At 41.9% G+C, this 21696-nt stretch overlaps 2 protein-coding genes across 8 annotated transcripts in view; both read right to left on the reverse strand.

The window, feature by feature from the left end:
* The window catches only part of SRPK1 (SRSF protein kinase 1), a 45705-nt gene extending 34343 nt beyond the window's left edge, over positions 1 to 11362 (reverse strand). Inside the window, exons 1-2 of the mRNA XM_032804847.2 lie at positions 11029 to 11362; positions 10006 to 10066 (exon numbers count right to left, since the gene is read on the reverse strand). Of these exons, the coding sequence (XP_032660738.2) occupies positions 10006 to 10066; positions 11029 to 11362 (395 nt within the window). The remainder of the gene's footprint in view (positions 1 to 10005; positions 10067 to 11028) is intronic.
* Positions 11363 to 14102: 2740 nt separating this feature from the next.
* Positions 14103 to 21696, reverse strand: part of SLC26A8 (solute carrier family 26 member 8) — a 30557-nt gene continuing 22963 nt past the window's right edge. For 6 of the 7 annotated variants that reach the window (XM_032804882.2, XM_032804881.2, XM_032804879.2 and 3 more), the window contains 4 exons: positions 20101 to 20484; positions 18523 to 18577; positions 18195 to 18382; positions 14103 to 15751 (listed from right to left, as the gene is read on the reverse strand). In XM_032804882.2, the coding sequence (XP_032660773.1) occupies positions 15530 to 15751; positions 18195 to 18382; positions 18523 to 18577; positions 20101 to 20484 (849 nt within the window). In that variant the 3' untranslated portion in view covers positions 14103 to 15529. The remainder of the gene's footprint in view (positions 15752 to 18194; positions 18383 to 18522; positions 18578 to 20100; positions 20485 to 21696) is intronic. The other variant, XM_032804883.2, reaches the window with a different exon arrangement.

The following is a 21696-nucleotide window of genomic DNA, read 5'->3' on the forward strand; positions in this document are numbered from 1 at the left end:
TAGGCTCTTAAATCTTGAATACTCATCCCACCTTCGCTTTTGACGTTAGTACATCAGGTCAAGTTCTCCCCAAGAGAATGATGTCTGCCTAATTGCTGTTTCTTAGAGCATCTGCAGTGACAGAGGTAAGATCTTATTAATGTACATCCAGTGAAAGGAATGCGTGCTTCTGTTGTCAGCCTCCATGCTTCTCTTATCCACAAGGTTTGCAGCACAACAACATCGAGATCTCTGCATAAATTTGAAAAGTCATTGTTTGGCCTCAGTCCTGTAGTATAAATTCAGGTATGGCATTACAGAATTTGTTTCCAGGTTAGGTGGACACTACTTTCCTCCCCCTAGTTATTCCTCTAGTTTAACTATTTTGAGGAATCATTGTGTGTGTATGTGCGCACATATATATATATACACACACACACACACACACTGAAGTTTGCGACACTGGTACTCTCCTTCTATTTTGATACCTTGAAACCTGCATATGTACATTTTAATTACAATTTATGGCTGGTATGTTTCACCTACATCACTGAAACTTTTTAAATTTGAAGGAGCTGGGGGACCAAATATAATTCATACTTTATGAAGCAGTTACCATCCTGTAGTTCTTGTTCTTAAATATTTTGTAATTATAGGCGATCCACCCACTCTCCCATAAATTTGGCATAAGTTTTTCTTCCCTCTCTTTTGTTCAAACAGAATTGGTAGTTATCATAAGCATAATTCCCAAATCTGGACCTTAGCGTCCAGAAATCTGGGTGCCTGCATGAAACCTCTAAGCTTAATTACCAGCTTAGATTTTATCTCGCTGCCACCAGACAGGAATTCCAGTGTTTTGGCTCACTCTGGTCTCCCCAAAACCTTCCCTGGGGCACCCCCAAGACTCAGATGCCCTGAGTCTACAACAAAGGGAAATAACCCACTTCCCTTCCCCCCCCTCTCCCTCACCCAGAATTTCCTCTCTGGGCTAACCTGAGAGTTACTGATGCAACCTCTTTACATCACAATACCAAGAAGCATGTCTCCTCTCTTCCACAAAGAGACAACCAAATACAAGGAAACAGAAAAGATTCTCTCTCTCTTCCCCCTTATTTTCTCCCTCCCACCAATTCCTGGTGCTGCAGAGATTCACCCTCCGTAGATCTAACACAAAGAGAATTTCCCTCTTTCGTTCCTGCCTACCAGAGAGAAAAAACTCAAACAAGTCTTAAAAGAAAACTTTATATAAAGAAGAAAAAGACATAAAATATCTCTGTATTAAGATCAATAATACGGATCAATTGCTTAAAAAAATGAACAACGCTTATCAAAAAGAGATACATTTACACCTCCAGCAACTACACACATGTAATACAAAAAAACAAACAAACAACAGCTATTTTTTCTACCTTGTACTTACAACTTGGAAACTGAAAGATTAGAACTGAAGATAGAAAGATCCCCTCTCATAGCTGAGAGGAGCAACAACGACACAGACCCAAACATTCCCTCCCTCAGCTTTGAAAAATCCGGTTTCCTGATTGGTCCTCTGGTCAGGTGTTTGGTTCCCTTTGTTAACCCTTTACAGGTGAAAGAACATTCACCCTTAGCTATCTGTTTATGACAGTAGTTACAACCAACAATGGCAGGCCTGTGACATCTGCTTACGTAGTTTAACAGTTTCAGAACTATAAAGCCATAGGAGTTCCATTGTCAGGAGAAGAACTCACAGGTGGAGAGATATTCTAATAATTCATTTTTGAAAAGCTATGTTTCTCACAGCAGCCAATGCATACAAACACTTTTGTTTAGTGGGTGTTCAATTTGAAGATTAGAATCACTGAATTCCACATTAAGATTGTGCTAATATACACATAAGCGAAATGATTAAGTTTCTTGTTCCTCACTCCCACTTCCCCCACAAGCATTTAATAGTTCAACAAAACAGAACTGTCTGCCATGTCACTGCACAAGCTGTGAAGGGCTTCCATGGAAACCAGCAGAGTTTAATTTATGTCTTGTCATGTGCAGTTTGATAATGACTTTTGTATTTGTGGGCAAGTCACCAACTTTTGACATGTGTTCTGAATGCTTCTGGAAGGTTTTGCATTGGTATTAACTGCGAAGAGCAATAGGAAAACCCTAATCCAAAGCTCTACGGGAGGGCAAAGCCTTCAACGAAGAAACTGAGGACTAACTTGAGAAGGTAAGGACCAGACGATATTCCAAGGGAAACAGAAAAGAGATGTTGAAGAGATGTAATGTAGCAAAGTGAGAAGCCACCATAAATACCATTCTTCTGTACCCCTGATTTCAGTAAACTCCCTACTTACCAGGGCGCAAAGATGGGGAGAGAGAAGCTGACAGACTTGAATCTTGTGAGCCCTCAATTAAGTAGTGTTTGTTTGGGGCAGAAAAGTGACTGATCAGACCCCAGTGCATCCTAAGAGCCTTACGTGCAGGACTATAGGTAATTATCCACCACTATTTTAGATTAAATAAATGGGAGATTGTTTTGTATAACAAATGCTGTGTCTGTTTACGCTAGTTGAGATGCATCTCCACTGGTGGTAGTAATGGTGGGAGTGCTAGGGTGACAGGACACTGACACCCTGTTTCTATCCCCAATCTGCTCCCACACATCTGCATTCCTGCCACTCAGAGCAGACACCCACACTTGCCTCCTGTCTGCCCACTGACCCTCCCTGAGCAATCCCCTTTCTTACTTCTCTGAATACTAATGTGGCTGCTTCCTCCATCTCCTCTTGCTGCTATTGACTGGGTAGGGAGAGAAGGTTGATGAAATTTGATGGCATTAGCTTATTTCAGTTAGTAATAACAGTCAGATTCTAGACTAATTTAAATGCATCAGTGGATTAAACAGCATGATAGCTGAAGTTTTACTTAGATAACAGATGCAGATCACAACGTATTGGAATTTTTTCATTACAGATATTGGCTCTCAACTGACAGAAGCCTCTTAAGCATGGGTCGGCAACCTTTCAGAAGTGGTGCGCTGAGTCTTCATTTATTTAGGTTTTGTGTGCCAGTAATACATTAACGTTTTTAGAAGGTCTCTTTCTATAAGTCTTTAACATACATACAACAATAGTTTTAGTTGTAAATTAGGTTTTTAAAATGTTTAAGAAGCTTCACTCAAAATTAATTACATTAAAATAAAGAGCCCCCTCAGATGGGTGGCCAGGACCCAGGCAGGGAGAGTGCCACTGAAAATCAGCTCGCGTGCCACCCGTGGCACACATGCCATAGGTTGCCTACCCCTGCTGTAAAGAGTTATCATTGGCTCAAATGAATGTGTGTGTTCACTGCAAAAGCCTTTAGAACACCTACAAAAGAGCTTGGACATGCCAGGAGAGATTGAAAATATAGAATAATATTTTGCATTTATAACATCTGTCAGAGGATTTCAATGGGCTTCACACAGAAAGATGCCACAATTTTACAAATGGCTGAACTGCGGCACAGAGATTAGCAATTTGTATGAAGTCCATGTGAACCAGAACAATCAGGAAGAGAACTCAGACTCAACTCCACTCCTGTTTTAGCCACGATAGTCAGGTGGCCCCTGGCATATGAAACAATAGTACACTCCAATCCAAGTATTGCATTTATTTTTAGTCCCTGTATTTTAGCGCTGTTTAGAGTAGGGACCATCCTTTATTCTGTGTTTGTACAGTGCTCACCACAATGGGGCCCTCCTGGTCCACCACTGCAGCTCCCAAGCCCTAGTCCAACCAAAGCTAAAATTTCACATATCAAGCAATTTTGGGTGCTCATCTTGACACCTTAAATGGCTGGCTTTCCAGAGAGCGACAAGTGCCCAATCCTCTGGAAGTCCGGTCCCTTTAAGGTATCTCACACTAGGCATTCAAAATCAGTCACTTTTGAAAATACAGGCTACAGTCAATATTAACAAAGTATAGAGAACAGCAGACGACCTTCATAAAATGAGACTTCAAAACCTAGGATCATTTAGCCTATAAGGGAAAAATAACTAGGTAGATGGAACTTGAGGTATTAAGCTATAAACAGTACAGCGAAAAAAAGTCAACCCCTCATTCACCACATCCCATGACAAAGGATCACTCAATTAACCAGTACATTCAGAAATCAAAAGGAAATACTATAGAGGATAATCTACAAAAAGACAAGTCAAATACTATAGCTATATAGTCACTATTTGTAGTTATTCATGCCAACGGTAGTATTCATGCCAACGGTAATAAATTTCCATGCTTCAGGGTTGAATTGCTCACGCTGCCACCCTTTCACTCCCTGCATACACAACACTGAGTACTTCGCATTATAGTTCTCTACTTTTTCTGAAGCATAAGGTATAAACCACTGCAGGAAGCAGGATATCAGATTTGGTGAACCAGTAATCTTATATGGCATGGGAAAGCCAGTATGCTAGTCAGTATCTGGGAAGTACACTCGTAGAGTCAGCAGCAGGTCTCTTCCAACAGTCTGATGTGAAGAAAACTAGCAATCAGGTTAAAAAATCTTGTCTGTTTATAATGTGCTGCGGTTCAAGGAATTCCATATGGAACAAATATTTCTTTCTACAACTGTTTTGAATTTGAGTGAATTTTTTAGTCTTATTTTTAACCTTAGTTTTGACCTCAGCATCGCACAACAGATTTTCCTCACAGCAGATAGAAGAGAACAGTTCGATCTTCTGAATGTTTGCAATATAAACTGTACCGAATAAAAATATCAAAGTTCTCAAGCAATATCAGAGACCTCAAATATCTAGTTCTAACTATTATAATTTACAGGAAGTACACTTAATGCTCAAGATTGTGCACACAGCATGACAATTACAGACTTAATCTACACTTTAGAGAACGTGCAAGTGGAGAAAATTTCAATTAAAATTGACTGGCTCCCTTTTAAATTGACTTTACAACTGATGCACTTTTGACAGCTACAAAGTGACAACAGCCAACATGTGCTGGTGATATCACTCTGACACCTACCAATTTCAATTCTAAGTCACAGGACCAAATCTGACCCAGTACAATTAAAGTACCATAACTCCTACCATAAAAGCAGGACATATTCCAATATAAACGATATGATAAAAGTCGTATCAAATTAACCTTGTAAATGATCAAAGAATGCTATTGCCTTAGACAAGTTCTTACTATATACCACTGCTGTTATAGCTAAATTTAAGGATACTCACTATTAGCAGAGCCTAAATTAGATTTTCCCATTGTATTTTGATTCATGGGAATTCATGTCACACAGCTATAAGCTGATTTTGCAGTGTCTCCACTTAGCCTGCTCTGTTTCCCATGACCCAGCAGGCTAGTGACAAAACTGTTTCTTGCTGAAGCACAGAGTTTTTGCAATTTTCAATGCACTAAAGAATCACAAGCACTAAGCTTAGCAGGTGTAAAGTCACAACCTGAATGCCCTTGCTCCAAACAAAAGTGTTGGTATTTATATGCATTTTTATTACCGAGAGTTTATTCATTATGGAAGACTACATAGAGAATTTTACTGGAAATACATCATGAAGTGTGCTCAACCTCAACCCATCATTACCAAGGATTTAAAAAAAAAAAAAAGAGGACACTTTGTAAAACTGCTGTTGTACAGACGGTGCCTTGCAACAATGGAGAACAAACACTGAGGGAAAACACTGAGGGCCAGATTCTACTAATCAATTGCAGTGTGATTTCTCATGGAGTAAAGTACTCAGTGAAAATAAGGAGAGTGAGGTGGCAGGCAGAATTTGACTGGGTGATAGTTTTTCAGTGGGTTTTCCCAGTGAATCCTAACAGTCAAACAAATGTTAGAACTTCCTGTAGTCAGCAGTTATGCAACGGACTGTGACTAAAGACACTATATACGGTCAAACACTCAGGACACCCTCAAATACTTTAATGACTTTCCTGTTCAGTCACCAGTTACTAAAAGACTCTTCTGTGTATTTGATTCCTTACCTTACTCTATGCATTCCTTCACCCTACAGCAAGGGCCTCAAACACGTGGCCCGTGGAGTTATTTCCTGCAGGCCACCATAGGTGCTGACTCCACTGGCAGTCAAGCTCTCCCCTGCCCTGAGTGCACCGCATCCCTGCTCCTCTCCCTACCTCCCAGTGCTTCCCACCCCCAAACAGCTGTTTGGCAGCACTTAGGACTTTCCAGGAGGGAGGAGAGAGGAGCAGAGACACGGCGCTCTCGGGGAAAGAGGCAGAGAAGAGGTGGGGCTGGGGATTTGGGGCAGGGATTTTGGGGAAGGGTTTGGAATGGGGGTGGGGAAGGGGTAGGGAGAGGCCAGGAAGGGGCAGGGAGAGGCCAGGAAGGGGCAGGGTCTCATGGACTAGATGAGAAGTCTGAGGTATGAAGTTCAGCATATATAATTCTTTGCTGTGAGTAGTTGGGAAGAATACGTTAGAAGTGGCAACGTATTCTATATTACAGTTTTTAAAAAGTTAATACATTGACTTTTAATGGCATACTATAGTACTTATTTTTTACTATACTTTTGTATTGTTGTATGAAAAGACTTCAGTGATGCGGCCCTTGGACCAATGTACTTGTCCTCATGTGGCCCTCGTGGTGATTTGAGTTTGAGATCCCTGTCCATGAGTGACAAACTAATTCATTAACCATGTCAGCCACTCTCTAGTTAGTGACCAAATCCAACATGCATGGTGATCAACTGTAGTAGGGAAAACGCTTTTAGAATTAAAGCTGCTTAGCCAGTTGTTCAAAAGCCTGCTAATCAGACAAGAGCCACCATCCTCCCAGAGTAAGGACAGGAATACACACACCAAGTTATAGTATTTTATGACGAATCCCAATTTGTTGTTCCACTACAGCGAGTAGCTGTGTCTCCTCAGAAGTAAAAATATTTTTGTTTAATTGCCCTTTCATCTCTTCTCCTTATCCAAGATCTGATCCTATTGGATAGACAAGGATAAAAAGCCAAGAATCAATTTAAAGTAACAGCCACTATATTTACATAAGGCAGACTGGTTAACATGGACACTGAACTGTTTTACAGCAAGTGATGCTACAGCCACTCAGCTGTAACATTTAACTTCAGAACAGTGACATCCTTTCCTGTAGCAAGCCTTAGTTCTTCTGAGGAGATTAACAAGTTATCTACAAACTGGCAGCCATGGAGACAATATCCTAATCATCCCTCAAAGGCAATTTGTCCTTTCCACATATCCTCATTCTCCGATCTCACAAGGTGTAGTAGGTAACAAGTTATGTCCACCATGCTCGCTCACTAGGAGCATCATCAATTATTACTTCATGCCAACTTATTGCAAATGTCCCACAGATATTATACGGTGTATTCTAGAGCATGTGTAGACAAACATGCAATTAGTTCACAATGTGTCTGCCTCAACACTACACTTTCTACCTTCTTAGCAGCAAGATACTTTCTTTCACTTCTATGTTTCCTTCATCCCAGCAGTGGGACAGGTCCAAGCAGAAAATCCTTTTCTGTATGTTGTCATGCCAAATAAAACACAGGCAGGGAGGAAAAAAAAAGCTTTAGAGGGCCTCATACATTACTAGCACCTCTTTGGACATTCTATTTAAATCAATACATCAGTTAAAAATGCTGAACTTTATACAACAGATCTGACGACCATGCAACTAAATTCAGTAAATAAACCATGTGCCACAGCAGAAGATGCACAATGTATGTGCATAAGACAACATTTTAGAATTCAGAGCACTGAGCTTGCAGGAGATCTGGGTACTGTTAATGGCTATCACAGACTCATATGTCTTTTTAAAAGGAATACTTTGAATTTAATTTTTCACTTGGTTCTCACAGCACTTTATATAAAAGTATTATTGTTACCACTTGCCCACTGTCTGATTAAGGCAGAGTCAGGACTAGAAATTGGGTTTAATGATTCAACCCTGAGAGCTCCTCCTTTTCTTGATCTATAAGATATAGAAACAACTTACTCGCCTTTGTAAAGTGCTTTGAAATCCTTGTATGAAAGGTGTTAAACAGCTACAGGGTATTATAACAGAAGAAATTCCACTGGCACAAAAGCATGAGTTACTGAAAATCCCACCTCCTCCAAGAGAGGATTAAAAGTATATTTTTATTAGTGGGCTAAAAACTAAGTGGCTGACCCCTAGTACTCAGTTTCAAAATCATGATAAATTCAGGACTAAGCAGTGTCCTGATGGAGGCTTTTTGCATTTTTAAACCTTAAATTTCAATTTGCTTGCATAATGGTATGTCTTTTAGATACAAGTTATCCTTAAACCTTCACAACCTGCTAGTGTACAATTTGCAGATCTGATTAAATGCTTGTAGAATTGAAGTCGATGCCTGAGAAAAAGAAAATAGTACTGCCCATAATTACAGAAGGCAACTCATGCAGCTCCCTGATTTTTTAACTCCCACATACAAATATTATGTATGTCTAACACACACTGTATCAGCACAAGGGGCGAGACTTGACCTCCTAATGTCCCTTCCAGACCTACATTTCTATGATATGTTTGCTTTGTAGTGCTGGGCTCCAGAGTTTAGTAATCCTTTTAAACAAGCGAGTTGCTGTCTGCTCCATTTCTGACAACCAGACCCAAAAAAATCCATCTAAAGATACCTCAGTGAGCTCTGTCCAGTTGAAGAGATGTGGTCATGCCTTGAAATAAGTTCATGAAATACCACAGAAAAGAAATTTATAAATGTGTACAAATAAAAAGTCAGTACTTTGGTGGGCAGATTTTTCCAGTGAGTTAGATAATTGTTTTGCTTAATTTCTTGTCAGTGAAATCTTGAAACCAAATGAAGGAAGGAAAGTGAGATGCAGACTCAAAAGCTCTGCAAACCAATTCCGCAGTATAATGAAAGTAATAGAGTTATTTTGTAGACACAGTGATGACAATCTTTCCAGATACAATATACAAACCTCTATGGAGGCCACATTATATTCTGTCTAAAAGATGGATGTCTCAGTTATTTCAGAATTAAAAGTAAGAACCTATAATGAATGATGGGGAATAGCTCAAGATCAGAGATGTCAATCCCTTTTCCATACCTTCCACAAAAAAGCACTACTTTGATCCCCCCCCAATTTATTTGATATTAAAATGGTCAGATGATTTTCAGTTCCACCAATAACCCCTTCCCAGAGGCAGTTTATTATTCCAAGTACAAAACATTTATAGTTTAGAAGAGTTATAGTTTTTAAGTTAAATATTTTTTAATACAACATGACTGAATGAATTCACCTTACAGCAACTATTCTCAAAAATATATAAAACAATTATAGGAACTTCTTCCATATTTTAAAGTTAGCTGAATTCCTAGAACTACTTAAAATTTAGCCTCTTGTATAAACAAACAGGATTTGTAGCTCCCACTCCCCAGAACTCATGATGAGTATATGGAATATAATTTGAACACTTCAAAAAGATTTATGGCGCTACTATGGATTTCTGTAATGTAATAGATGTTTCTTTTAATCTCGCTTACTAAAAGGAAGACTTTGCACAAAAACATCCACTTCTAAGAGATTTAGTGAAAAGCATTATTAAACTCATCTGCAAATCAATCAGGACACTCATTTGCATGTGTCATTTTATAAGCCGATAGTTAAACAGATGCTTTTCTAGCCTAAACGATGCCTAGGAGACTGATCAAGAGAGGCAGACATAGATGTCATTTCAACTATTTTATGAAGAATCCCTAGAGCTCTTTAAGGCTCATAGATATGGTCCAGTTCTTACATTAACAGAGAAGGGGTACACAGGGGACTTTTAGGTAATAAGCCTCTGGGGAACCTCAGACTTCACCCTCCAAGGTAGAACCAAAGAGGGAGAAAATTCCTTGCCCTCAGAGCCAAGGAGACCCCTTCAGTTGCCCACATGGAGCCACCAGACTTTGCTCCTTTCGACTTAAGCTCAAGAAACCAGGGCTGGATGTACAGAAGAGAAGCCCAAGCTCAACACCCCCACACTGGACACCAGTTTTCAGTTGACTGGCGGTGGGGTTCGACTTACTTTTTCTGGGCCTTGTCTTTCTTGGCTTTGGTCCGTTTCTTCCGGGCCTGCAGCGCCAGAACTGGGGGAGAGAAATGCAGACCAATGAGACAGGGTAGGGTGGAAGAGGTGGGAGTGAAGCCTGCAGCAGGAGATGCATACTAGAGGAAAACAGAGGTTTGAGGGGGCAAGGAGCATGAGGTGGAGAAGCAGACAGACAGGAGGGGATAGAGGGGCAACGCAGGCAGGCAGACAGACAGGAGGGGGCAGGGGGGCATACCCGGGGGAGGAAGCAAGGCAGACAGATGGGGGTCACGCGCACAGGGGACATGCCCAGGGCAGGAGGCGAGGCAAGGCAGACAGACAGACATGGGGGGCAGAAGGCGCAGTCTGGGGAGGAGGGTAAGAGACAGATGGCGGGGGTCGGAGGGCAAGGCAGGCAGACAGACAGGAGGAGGCAGGGGACATACCCGGGGGAGGAAGCAAGGCAGACGGGGGGGAGGGGCAGGAGACAAGGCAGCCAGGCAGATAGACAGACGTGGGGGGGCAGAAGGCACAGTCTGGGGAGGAGGAGAAGACAGACAGACGGGGGTGGGGTGTCGGAGGGCAAGGCAGAAAGAGGGAGGGGGCAGGAGACGCCCCAGGAGGAGGGAGCAGGGCAGACAGACGGGGGAAGCGACAGGGACGCGCCGGGGAGGGCAGGGCGGGTGGGCAGACAGACAGGGGGACAGAGGACGCACCGGAGGGAAGGGTCAGACAGTGGGGGGGGGGCAAGGCAGACAGACACGGGGGCAGGAGACGCGCTCGGGGGAGGGGAGCAAGGCAGACGGGGCCAGGAGACGCGCCGGGGTGGGGCAGGGGACGCGCTCGGGGGAGAGGAGCAAAGCAGACGGGGGCAGGGCAGACAGGCAAACAGACGGGAGGCAGAGGACGGCCGGATGGCGCTGCCTACGAGGGACTAGGGGGCCGACGCTCGGCCCCGGGTGCACGTGTCAGGGGGAGGCGGCCCCCCAGGCCCGGGCCGGGAGAAGGCGTCGCGCTCACCTTTTCGCTCCATGGCGGCCAGAGCCGGTAGCCCCCACTGCGCTCCGCGCGTGCGCTCTAAAGCATTCGTTTGCGTCTGCGCCTGCGCCGGGCTGGGCCGCGCAGGGAGACGCATGCGCACTTTCGGTATCTTAGCGCGCCGCTGCACGCGCCACCAGATGTCCTCGTCACCCTCCCTGGTGCCGCTCGAGCTCGAGGCCGAGCTAGTGAAGACGGCCCCGCCCCCTGGCTCTTCCGAGCGCGTCCGGCAACGCCCCCTCCGACGGAGGGGGAGGAGCGGGGGCCGCTGGGTAGACTCCTCCCCCGAGCCCAGCCCCGCCTCTAACTGGTCCATGGTCCCGAGCGCATGCGCAACCCCCGGAGGGCGGGAGGAATCTGACTGAAGGGGTGGAGAGCGGGGCGGCACAGGCCACGCGGTGCACGCGCCGGCCTGTGAGCGAAGCGCTCAGTGTGACGCAAAGCTGGCGTTGCACCGCCCCCTTCCCCCTCCCCGCAACGCACAATTTGAAATACAGTCCCCGGGGGTGTTACCCCGTGCGGCAGTGACTAGGGTCCATGCGCTTCACAGTGGAGACTGCCAAGCACCCACAGCACATAATGGAATCGGTTTACCCCACTGTAGTGCTTCCCGCCCCCATACACACCGCAGTGCACGCTGCCCCCCACATTGCAGCCCACAATGCCATGCACACTTTGACATTGTACCAGTGGAGTTATGTCTATAAGTTTTGCATTTTTTGTTTTGTTGTGGTTGCGTCTGGTGCCGTTTTCAGCTGGTGTGTCTTGGGCTGTGAGGAGCTATATTTTATTTTAATTCTATAAAAATCTTATAATCCTGTTTTACAACTCTGACATATTCTCAGCCTTAACTCTGGCATAATAAAGATTGTAGTCTGGGATTTTCATCCTGTTTATACAATGATGCTATCATCACAGCTCCAGCAACAATGCTTGTTAGTTATATTCAGCCATATAGGGCCAGCAGAGGGAGTTCAAAACATTGGGTTGGTAAAATCTATATGAGCAACATGTATTTTTTTATTTCTAGGCAACAGAGTTTTAAAAACAACCCAAACCTAGAAGCCATTGTAGGAGCAGAACATGAGATTAGATTATAAACATTTCCAAGGTAAGGCAAGTTTAGAGCCCGAGGTATGTCCATATGTAACTTTAAGAGAACAGTTAAACTATTTTTCACTGTTTAAAGTTGTTGTTTTGTTGTTGCTTATTATAAGCCCCTGGGATCCCAAATCTATTTCCTTACAAAAATTTAGCTTCTGGTCTATTAAATAAATATATGTACTGGTCTCTTTAATCTCTATAGCAGGGGCCGGCAACCTTTCAGGAGTGGTGTGCCGAGTCTTCATTTATTTACTCTAATTTAAGGTTTTGTGTGCCAGTAATACACGTTAATGTTTTTAGAACGTCTCTTTCTATAAGTCTATAATATATAACTAAACTATTGTTGTATGTAAAGTAAATAAGGTTTTTAAAATGTTTATGAAGCTTCATTTAGAATTAAATTAAAATGCAGAGCCCCCTGGATCAGTGGCCAGGACCTGGGCAGTGTGAGTGCCACTGAAAATCAGCTCGCATGCCGTCTTCGGCACCCGTGCCATAGGTTGCCTACCCCTGCTCTATAGTATACTGTACATCTGATGGCACAGCGCGGCCCTACTCCTGTAATGAGGTCTGCTGTTCCTGCATTTGTAACCAGTGACTGGCACGCTTGGGCTAAACAAGATGTGTGTTCACACACAACTTGAGCAATAGTCTGTTAGTAACCATGGTAGCCACCTTTCTTTCAGATTTCCAGCAGCTTAGGCAAAGATGTGGTTTTCTTCCTGCCACCAGTTTGGCACTGATTTTTTTAAACAGTGTAGATGGCCCTCTAGCTATCCCTGTGTGTAACTGGTTTGAGTGGTCCTCCTTCCTCCCAGCTCCCTGTGCGGTATGACATACTAGAGTGCATTGCTGCATGAATTTCTGCTGCCAGCCAGTGTGCATGTCCCCTTAACACTGTGGGACATCTGTATTGCCTTTTCACTTATGTAGTCATTTATTCTGCTCTGGTGGCATTTGACACCCTCTTTGCATTGGTCTAAGTTTCTATATTATACAAAGCAATGGAAATTCAGGATCTGAATCTCCTATTTAGGTGCCCTGCCCAGACTTCCCCAGCACACAATGATACAAACAGTTAAACAGCATGGTAGCACATACATAGTTCATGGTGATGTATGAAAAAAGTTACAGTGTCAACAAAACACAACTGTGTTTGTTGTAACTGGGTCAGATGAGACTGTCACAACCTGGTTACAAGCATATGATTGTGCAGACAGACCTTTGGACCCTGACTTCCATTGCCCTGCCTTTTAAGTGGTATAGGCGGAGTCTTTTGGTGCAAGGTACATGTTTTCTCACACCACAAAACTCTACTGGGTGATATGTGCCTTGGTTAAACACAAGAACCTTGTGCACAGTTCTGGGATTAGCGTTAAAGGATTGCAATGACTAGACAAGAAAAAGACCAGGAAATAAGAAAGTGCCTGGACTTCCACTAACTGAAAAGTACATGCCTTGCATAATTAATATACATATATTTTAGAAATATTTTTAAATCATGTTGATGTTTGAAGTTAGAACATCAGTGCACGAGTTGTGGACTGGAAAGGGCATAGTCAAACCTTTGCTGCTGGTATTATTTATTCTTTACAAGGGTGGGTAACAGGCCAAGAGTACTTCTCCCAAATTTGCAATGGGAAGGCTCTTTGCATTGCAAAGGGCTAGTAGCAGAACTCATCTTAAGTCAAGGATGTCACAGTACAACGCATAGATTCTGAAAATTAAGGCCTTGCTTGTTGTAAATTTTGTATTGCTCTGTTTTGATTGGAGCTGCCACTCACGAAGGGACTTGACTTGAAGCCATTGTACAGAAACACCACAAGGGAAGCCTGTGTACTATGAGAGTTACTCAACACTGTTAGAAAGACAGGAAGAATTGAAAGCTCCATTCACAAGTATCAAAGCTGTGAGACTGAAAGCTTCTTCCACTGTAAGAATGCACACATATGTTGTTTTTAAATCCTTTTACCGTTTCACCTTACACACAGATACAGTACAATGTCCCTCCTCCAGAAACTCCCTGGAAGCTGTACGAATTTAAATTGAAAAAGTCTGGATGATTTACTAATGCAAGTAACATTACAAATAATTAAATATTAACATTTCTATGCACCCACATATAGTTAAAACTTAACTGCCAAGACAGCCCAGCATTGTAAGAGTCCTATATAGTCTCCCTGCTACTGCTCCACACGGAGAAACCGCACCATGCACACAGCAGAGGCTGGAGATGCTCTCACAGAGTGAAATTCATGCTGGAGCACAGGACCAGTACAGGGACTATGCATTGTTTAAATCTAATTTATGGTCTCACAAAGGGGCTTAAATTGTACATGGACCTTGTGCTGATGAATTTCACCCTCAGTCCTCACTCTATGCACTGAGGCCAGGGAAGAATTTCCTGAATGTGCACATGGTAGGGTCTTGGGATGTGCATCCCTGATATAGCAAGACTGCTCCTGTTCCAAATAAAACCCCACCATGTGCCATTATGGTGATGTCACAGTTTCACCAGTCTATTGAGTATGAGGCTGGTACTCAGATAATACAACTGAGAAGTTTGTTTTTGTCCACTTGCCACCTATATCTTATTCTAAAGAAGCCATTTTTTCATTTCTTAATAATGAAACTGAACTAAATGTCTCCATTTGTTGCAGTCTCAGTGAATGTCTACCAAAAAGAGAAGCAAATAACATAATTCACCAGCAGGAGGTATTAGAAGAACAGGAAAAAAAGTCAAAGTATTGAGTTTTTACTGAATAAACTAGGCAACTTTAGCAAAGTATCAGTGATGAAATGCTTTCTTCTAGAGCAGTGTTTCTCAATGACCAAGTCCATGGACTGGCGCCGGTCTCTGAGATCTCCCTGACACAATTTAGGAAGGCAGCAAGCCCTGGTATCAAAAAAGTTGAGAAACACTGTTCAATAGTGTCACCTCATTTTGCATGCATCTGAGGTTAATGAAATAACGTGTGCAATCTGCTGAAAACTGCAAACAAGATTTAGTCCCTAAAAAAACAACATGCAAAAGATGTGCCGTGTTTGAGGATATTTGAAAAACTACAAAGAATTTCAGAAACATGTAAAAATTAATTTAATGGTTCCAAGTTTTATAGTTAATTCACTACAAAGGTTAAAATAGCTGCTAAATAGTCCCTCTGTTTGAAAGTCCTGAAAGGTAACTTCATAAACTGTGCTAGTTTCCTGAAACCAGCAAAACCATTGGATGGACTGGCTAGTTGGCTACTTCAATAACTTTGAAAGAGACAAAGACAAAAACCTCCACCAAAATGCAGGCAAGAACTACTTGAACTGTGCTATATCAGCACCTCTCCCCATATACTGGACTAGGATTCCCTGTCAGTTCTTGTGCATCTCAGGGATCTCTGGCATATTTCCACTTCTGCTCCCACTCCTCATTTCTGTCACCTGGCTCAGGGGGTGGAGCATCATACTGTTGGAATACGTTCATCTCTGTTTCACTCTGGAGTGAATATGTGCGGAAGAGATCGGATATCGGCTCTTCATTTAAGAGTTCGCTCCTGGTAGTCTTTAAAGAGGAAGTATCTTTGTTGTTACCGGAGTGCAGACTTCTCTCCTGAAACACACACAAACAATGTCTTCTAGTGAGCTGATCAATGCGCGAGATATTGGAATGAAAAGCCTCCCTGCTCCCTTGCATATTCCTTGATAAGACTGAAGTGGATCCAGCAATAATTTAGAAAAGAATAAAACTTCTGAATTCCCCTGACAGGGTCCTTGATCTAGCAGCCAAGAGGAGACGCATTAAAATTATGTCACCAACAAGACCATCTTCGCCATAACTCACATACTGGTTCACCCCCTGCCAACATACACAAAAAATGATGTATTTCACCCTAATAATAATAATATCGTCTTACACTTCCATTGTACTTTTTGTCCAAAAAGATCCCAAGGTGGCACCACAAACTATACATACACAGTGGTCACTTTACCAACCAATAAAGTGCAGCAACCTCTTGTGGGAGGAAAGGTGGAGTGAGGGCAGGTCTACACTTAAAACACTGTCCGCTGTAGCACTTTCATGAAGATGTGTTACACCGACAGGATAATCCACCTCCGCGAGAGGCAAGAGCTATGTTGGTGGAAGAAGATCTCCCACCAACATAGTCTACACCGGCACTCAGGTCAGTATGACGACATCAGTCCTGGGTAGGGATATGAATTATTTACACCCCTGAGTACTTATACTGAAGTAATTCTGTAGTATAGGTCAGGGGTTAGTTGTTTAACAGCACGCATCAATAGTATAGAACAGTTTACGATGGAAGTGGAAAAAAAATGCTGCATCTAATTGAAATTGCAGGATAAGTGAAGGGAGGCTGAATTTATCTAAGTAGGCAAGGATGATGGGATTAGTTCCTTGATTTTTCAGAAGTGTCAAGGTATCTTTCCTGAATACGAGTGGTCTTCATTGCAAGCCAATAACGCATTGTACTGATGTTAGTGAGATAAGCCAAAATTCTGAAGGCTTTCAGCAAGCAAAACTTCCACTGACTTCAGTGGGAGTTTTGCCCAAATCAAAGACTTCAGGATTTGGCCTACAGTGAACAGAAAATTTTCCAAAATTCATCTTTGCTTTGAATTTAAGCAAGGTGAATTTAATTTCTAAAGTTTTTTTTTCTGGGAAAATCAGAGGGTATGAAAAATAGGGACTGACTTCTAATATCCAAAATATCTCCCGCCACCCTTAGCCATTGTGGATATTTTTTAAGGACTATGAAACCTGCTCTGATATGATCTTTAAAGAATAATACTTACCTAATTATCTACCAGGGAAAGTAGATAAGTCATTCCTGTGATAATTAATTGGTTAATACTCAGCACTTGAGTACTACTTTACAAATATTATTATTTGAAACCTGGCAAGAACCCAAGTGGAATCCCAGTTAGCCAGCTTTTTAGTCAGTTTTAACATCAGCAGTTGAGGGTGTAATGTGACAACACATGAAAATGTTTAGTCCAGTTGATTTACCTTAATTCTGTAGATCAGAGTATAAAGATGAAAAGACTTTTCAGACTGGATCCCCCTCTCTGTCACCCAACATAGCCCACAGTCAAGGCATGATTTTTCCTCAACAGTATATTCTCTAGTGATATGCTGCTGACAGAACTGATCAGTAGGAACATTTTCTGGTTTTCATTCTAAATTTATCTTTGCTTAGTTTCATGCCATTACTCCTATATGACCCTAAACAATTTGGGTCCAATTCTCCTCACTAACACTACTTTTATACTAGTGTAAATCCATTGACTTTCATGCTTGTGATTTACACTAGCATGACAGAAGAATCAGGCCTTTCCTCTCACTCATTGGGGTTTAATAATGTTTAGCATATACATATAACCTGTTACAGGATGGCACTGTTTTCCTGAAACAGCTATACTTCGCTAGCACATTTTGATCCTGCTGGGAATGGATTAAGTGGTTTCTGATGACTCAGTACCACAAATGGTTCATTATCTCAACTGCATATCAGAGAGCTAGCAGAGGTTTTTTGGAGGGAGAGAATTTAAGTTGTGGGCTAAGCAGTCTCTGAGGTAGGAATCCTAAGAGCAGCCAAGCTTGGGAAAAGATTTTAACAGAACTTTATCTTATTGTTAATTTCTTTGTTAAAGCCAATCCCTAGGAAGGGGATAAGTTTGACTTTACACAGTGTGTAGAATTTGTTTTAAATCAAACTGCAAAAGGCACTTGGTCACAGCACTATACATCTTCAAAACTGGTCTACAAACATTAATTAATACAAAAGGCTATACCATAGGACAGTATTATTGTCTTCATTTTACAGGTAAGGAAACTGAGGGACAGACTGATTAAGTAACTTTCCCAAGATCACAGAGGGAGTCAATGTAAGAGCTAGGATTAGAACCCAGGAGTCCCTGGGCTACCATATGTCCATCCTCATTCCCCTAGCTCAAACTGCCTTTCTATGTTTACACCTTCAAATCCTTGTAGGATCACTAGGCAGCATCTAGATTTAAACTGAGTACCATACCTTCTGTTCTTCTGTGAGCCCTTCATCTAACTCCTCGTCAGGCTGTCCAATGCTGAGTGCCACAGTCTCTGGCCTTTGATTCTGTTCCAAAGCGGCCAGCACAGCATCATGCAGCGTTAGAAAGAACCGTGCTTTGGTGACACAGTCATCAAAGAAATCATTCTTCTCAAAGATTGCTATTACAGAGACTGTAAAACAAAACAAAAAACACCACCAATGCAGACAGGGTCACATAAAGGAGCACAGTTAAAGCATTTCACCAAGGTTTAAAATTTATCTTTTTCTTACAAAAAGTGGTTAAATACAGCATTGCCCATATAATACTCACGGTGGCAGCTGGCAATTAGGACCGAAATGCCAATATTCTGAAACATGTGGAACATCTGTAGAGAGAATCCCATATTAATATCAGTGCCACTCTCATGCTCTATGCAGGAATGGCCTGGCACCAGAAGGCAGGACATACAAGGGGGGAAAAGCTTTTGCTTATAACTCTGCTTCTCTAAAGATACTATTCTTCTAGAAGATTTAATCTGGGGTCTTAGGTCAGTGCAAGACCAGCAGAACTCTCATAGTTCAAAGAATTCTGACTCCAGAGAGCCAGGTCCCATATTGGACATCACGTACCACAGTCTGCAGGATATAAATTCGGCCTTCCCAGTATTCAGATCAGTTGCTTTGGTTGTACAGCATGTGGAGCTCTCATATTAAGCCAATTGGAAATGATTCAATGCTCACACATGTGCGTGCAAACACAAAATATGCCCCAGAGTAAACAATGGAAATAAGGACCTACATTTTCAAACACATGCAGTAAGTTTGAGTGCCTCTGTTTTTGGGTGCTCATCTTGAGACACTTTAATTTTAAAAGGTTCCTGATTTTACAGGGCAGGTGCTCAGCATACCCTGAAAATCAGGTCCCTTTATAATTAAGGTGCCTGAAGTTGAGCACCTCAAAATTGAGGCCCTTAAAATCATTAGTTGTCCTTCAGTTGCTTTTGAAAATCCAGGTCAAGTGTCAGTAGAGAAACTCGTTAAAAGATAATCTTCAATATTTGAGAAGAATCAGGTGAGAATCCCACTGGCATGGTACCTTCAGAGAAGCACAGTTACAGGTAACTTATTTTCTCTAAAGATACTATCTGCAAGGATTTTCACTTGAAGCTAAAGAGATGTCCCAAAGAAAAAATAGATAAGGCTGCAATGAACAACAATAACAAACCAATGCCAACAGAGAGAACAGACATTTTTATATCTACTCTTTCTGCCTAGGACTAAGATAACTCTTAAATGTCCAGACAAATCAAAAATTCTCACGTGTGCTAGAGACAAAGACTTCATGTAAGAACATGCTAACTTACAATACGGGATATCCCAACATTTTAAATAAAACATCTCAGGGAATGAGAGAGTTGAGCCTCTCCTACTTTGGAAACAAGAATCAGCACTTTTAAGTGTCCCAAACAGGATTTCCTCCTGCAAGCTGTAATGAAGTACAAAGCACTGAAATTCCAAAACAACAGGCACCTAGCACTACCTAAATACGCCAAAGCTTCCAGTTTGCTGTGTGAAGGAAAAAAAACAAACAGCAGAAATGGGGAAAATTAAATGAGAGATTAAAAAGGTGATTTGAGTTGAAATAGTCTGAAATATTATTAGTGACTCGGGTAAGGGCATTTTGCATGTGTTTTTTAGATCTACAGTGTACCTTTAAACAACAGCCAGGGAATATATGCTGATCTTGGAAACTACACATTTGTGAAAATACAAAGATTCGTCTTGCTCCCATTAAAGTCAATAGGAACAGGTACAGGTGCTTATATAATAGGTAACTTTAGGGTAATGGGAAGCATCTGATGTTGGGCAAACTTCAGTTTCTGCTTTTACATGCACTGAAGTGACTTGCCTGCCTCAGTAAATCTGAAGCTTGCAAATCCACAAACTGCACCATGCTGAAGTCTAAAATAATAGTGTGGACTGGATATGTTGAAAACTCTGTGGACTGCAACTGTACTGGTTCCTGGCACAATAGTGTTGTGGAAGTATCTACTCCAAGGTCTGAAGAATTCCATATCCTCTTCCCTTCATCCTTCTTCTTTCCAGTTTCAGGTCTTCCTGCCCTGAGCCTGATGGCTGTGGACTGAGCATGCTGTGTTTGCAACATTCCTGTTGTGAGAGTCCCAGAACTGTGCTTCCTTTCAAACTTTGACCAACGTATCAAATTCAGGGAAGATGATGAAGACTCATTATCCCTATGAAGTCGCTTCACCAGTTTCTCAGTATAGGGTATCTAGAATGGTAAAGTGGAGAATAAAGACAGTTAAGAGAATTGTGTCGAGAAGGTAGAATTTCTCTTGCTGCAGTTATGACAGCATGGTAAATCATTTGATAGCTTTTCTCTCTCATGACAGAAATACCTTTGAACTTATGCTAAATATAGCACTAAGCCACAACAGTACATAAATTAGTAGGAGATTGATGCAAGTCTTGGTTGTGGTCAGCAGAGTACCTTCAACTACCCTGGAAGTACTGTGTTAGCCTAGTCCTGCATGCCTTGGAGTTGCTTATTCCCACTGGAATGTGGGCCACTAATTTTATATTCCATTTTTTAAAACAGAAGAAGGTTTATGAGTTTTATGCACCATATTCTTCCCCTATGAAAAGCAGTTCCTAAGATAAAGTGATGAGAAAACAGAGAAGAGGTTATCATTTTTTTCCTTAACAGTTTGAATATATGCTTTTGTTATTTAATTTTTAATCCCAACCCTTTCTTGTGATGGTTTCTTGATCTCTCCCTTCTAAGCCTAGCTGCCTTTTCAGTGTCACCCAGCCAATAATTTTAACTCAATTCCTTTTTTTAAAAAGTTAAGTTTGGAATACTGAATAGCTCCAAGTTTGGCTTTTACACTAGAAAAAGAGTTAAACGCAGCTGAAAGGTTCATACATTGCAGCTTGGCACTTTGGAAGAAGATGGCAGCTCAGAGCAATTACAGACTTCCTTCAGAAGCTCAGTCCTGCTCATCCTTCCAAAACTGCTTCCCCATAAATGGCTTTTGTTATCTTTTACAAAGTACATTGGATAATTTAGAGAATTAAGAATATTGCAGAAGCCTCTTCCATCCATTTGCTTATGACACTGTCAAATTCCAGTTATGGGGCATGCAACTGGCTGTACAGAAGGCATTCAACAGAGTTCGTCATAAGGAGAGGAGAAATCCTCTGATCACGGAGACTGTGACTGGAAGGATTTGACCTTATTTAGTGATCATGCATTTGTGGGTATCTCACATTAGTAGTGGCAAGAATTCTTCAGGCAGCCAAAGGCAGTCTTTAATGGGAAAAGGAAAGCAAACCCCTATTGAGGCATCTGACAAAGTTAGTTCTTTCAGCCCCAGAAAGGAAGGAAAACATGTTGGGTTTTCCCACTGCTGGTCAATTCAACCAACAAGTAAAATTTCAATTCATCTACCATGGAAGATATAAACAAATATAAGGGTTGAGA

Source organism: Chelonoidis abingdonii, chromosome 4, assembly GCF_003597395.2.
Source record: "Chelonoidis abingdonii isolate Lonesome George chromosome 4, CheloAbing_2.0, whole genome shotgun sequence".
In the NCBI taxonomy this organism is placed as follows: Eukaryota; Metazoa; Chordata; order Testudines; family Testudinidae; genus Chelonoidis; species Chelonoidis abingdonii.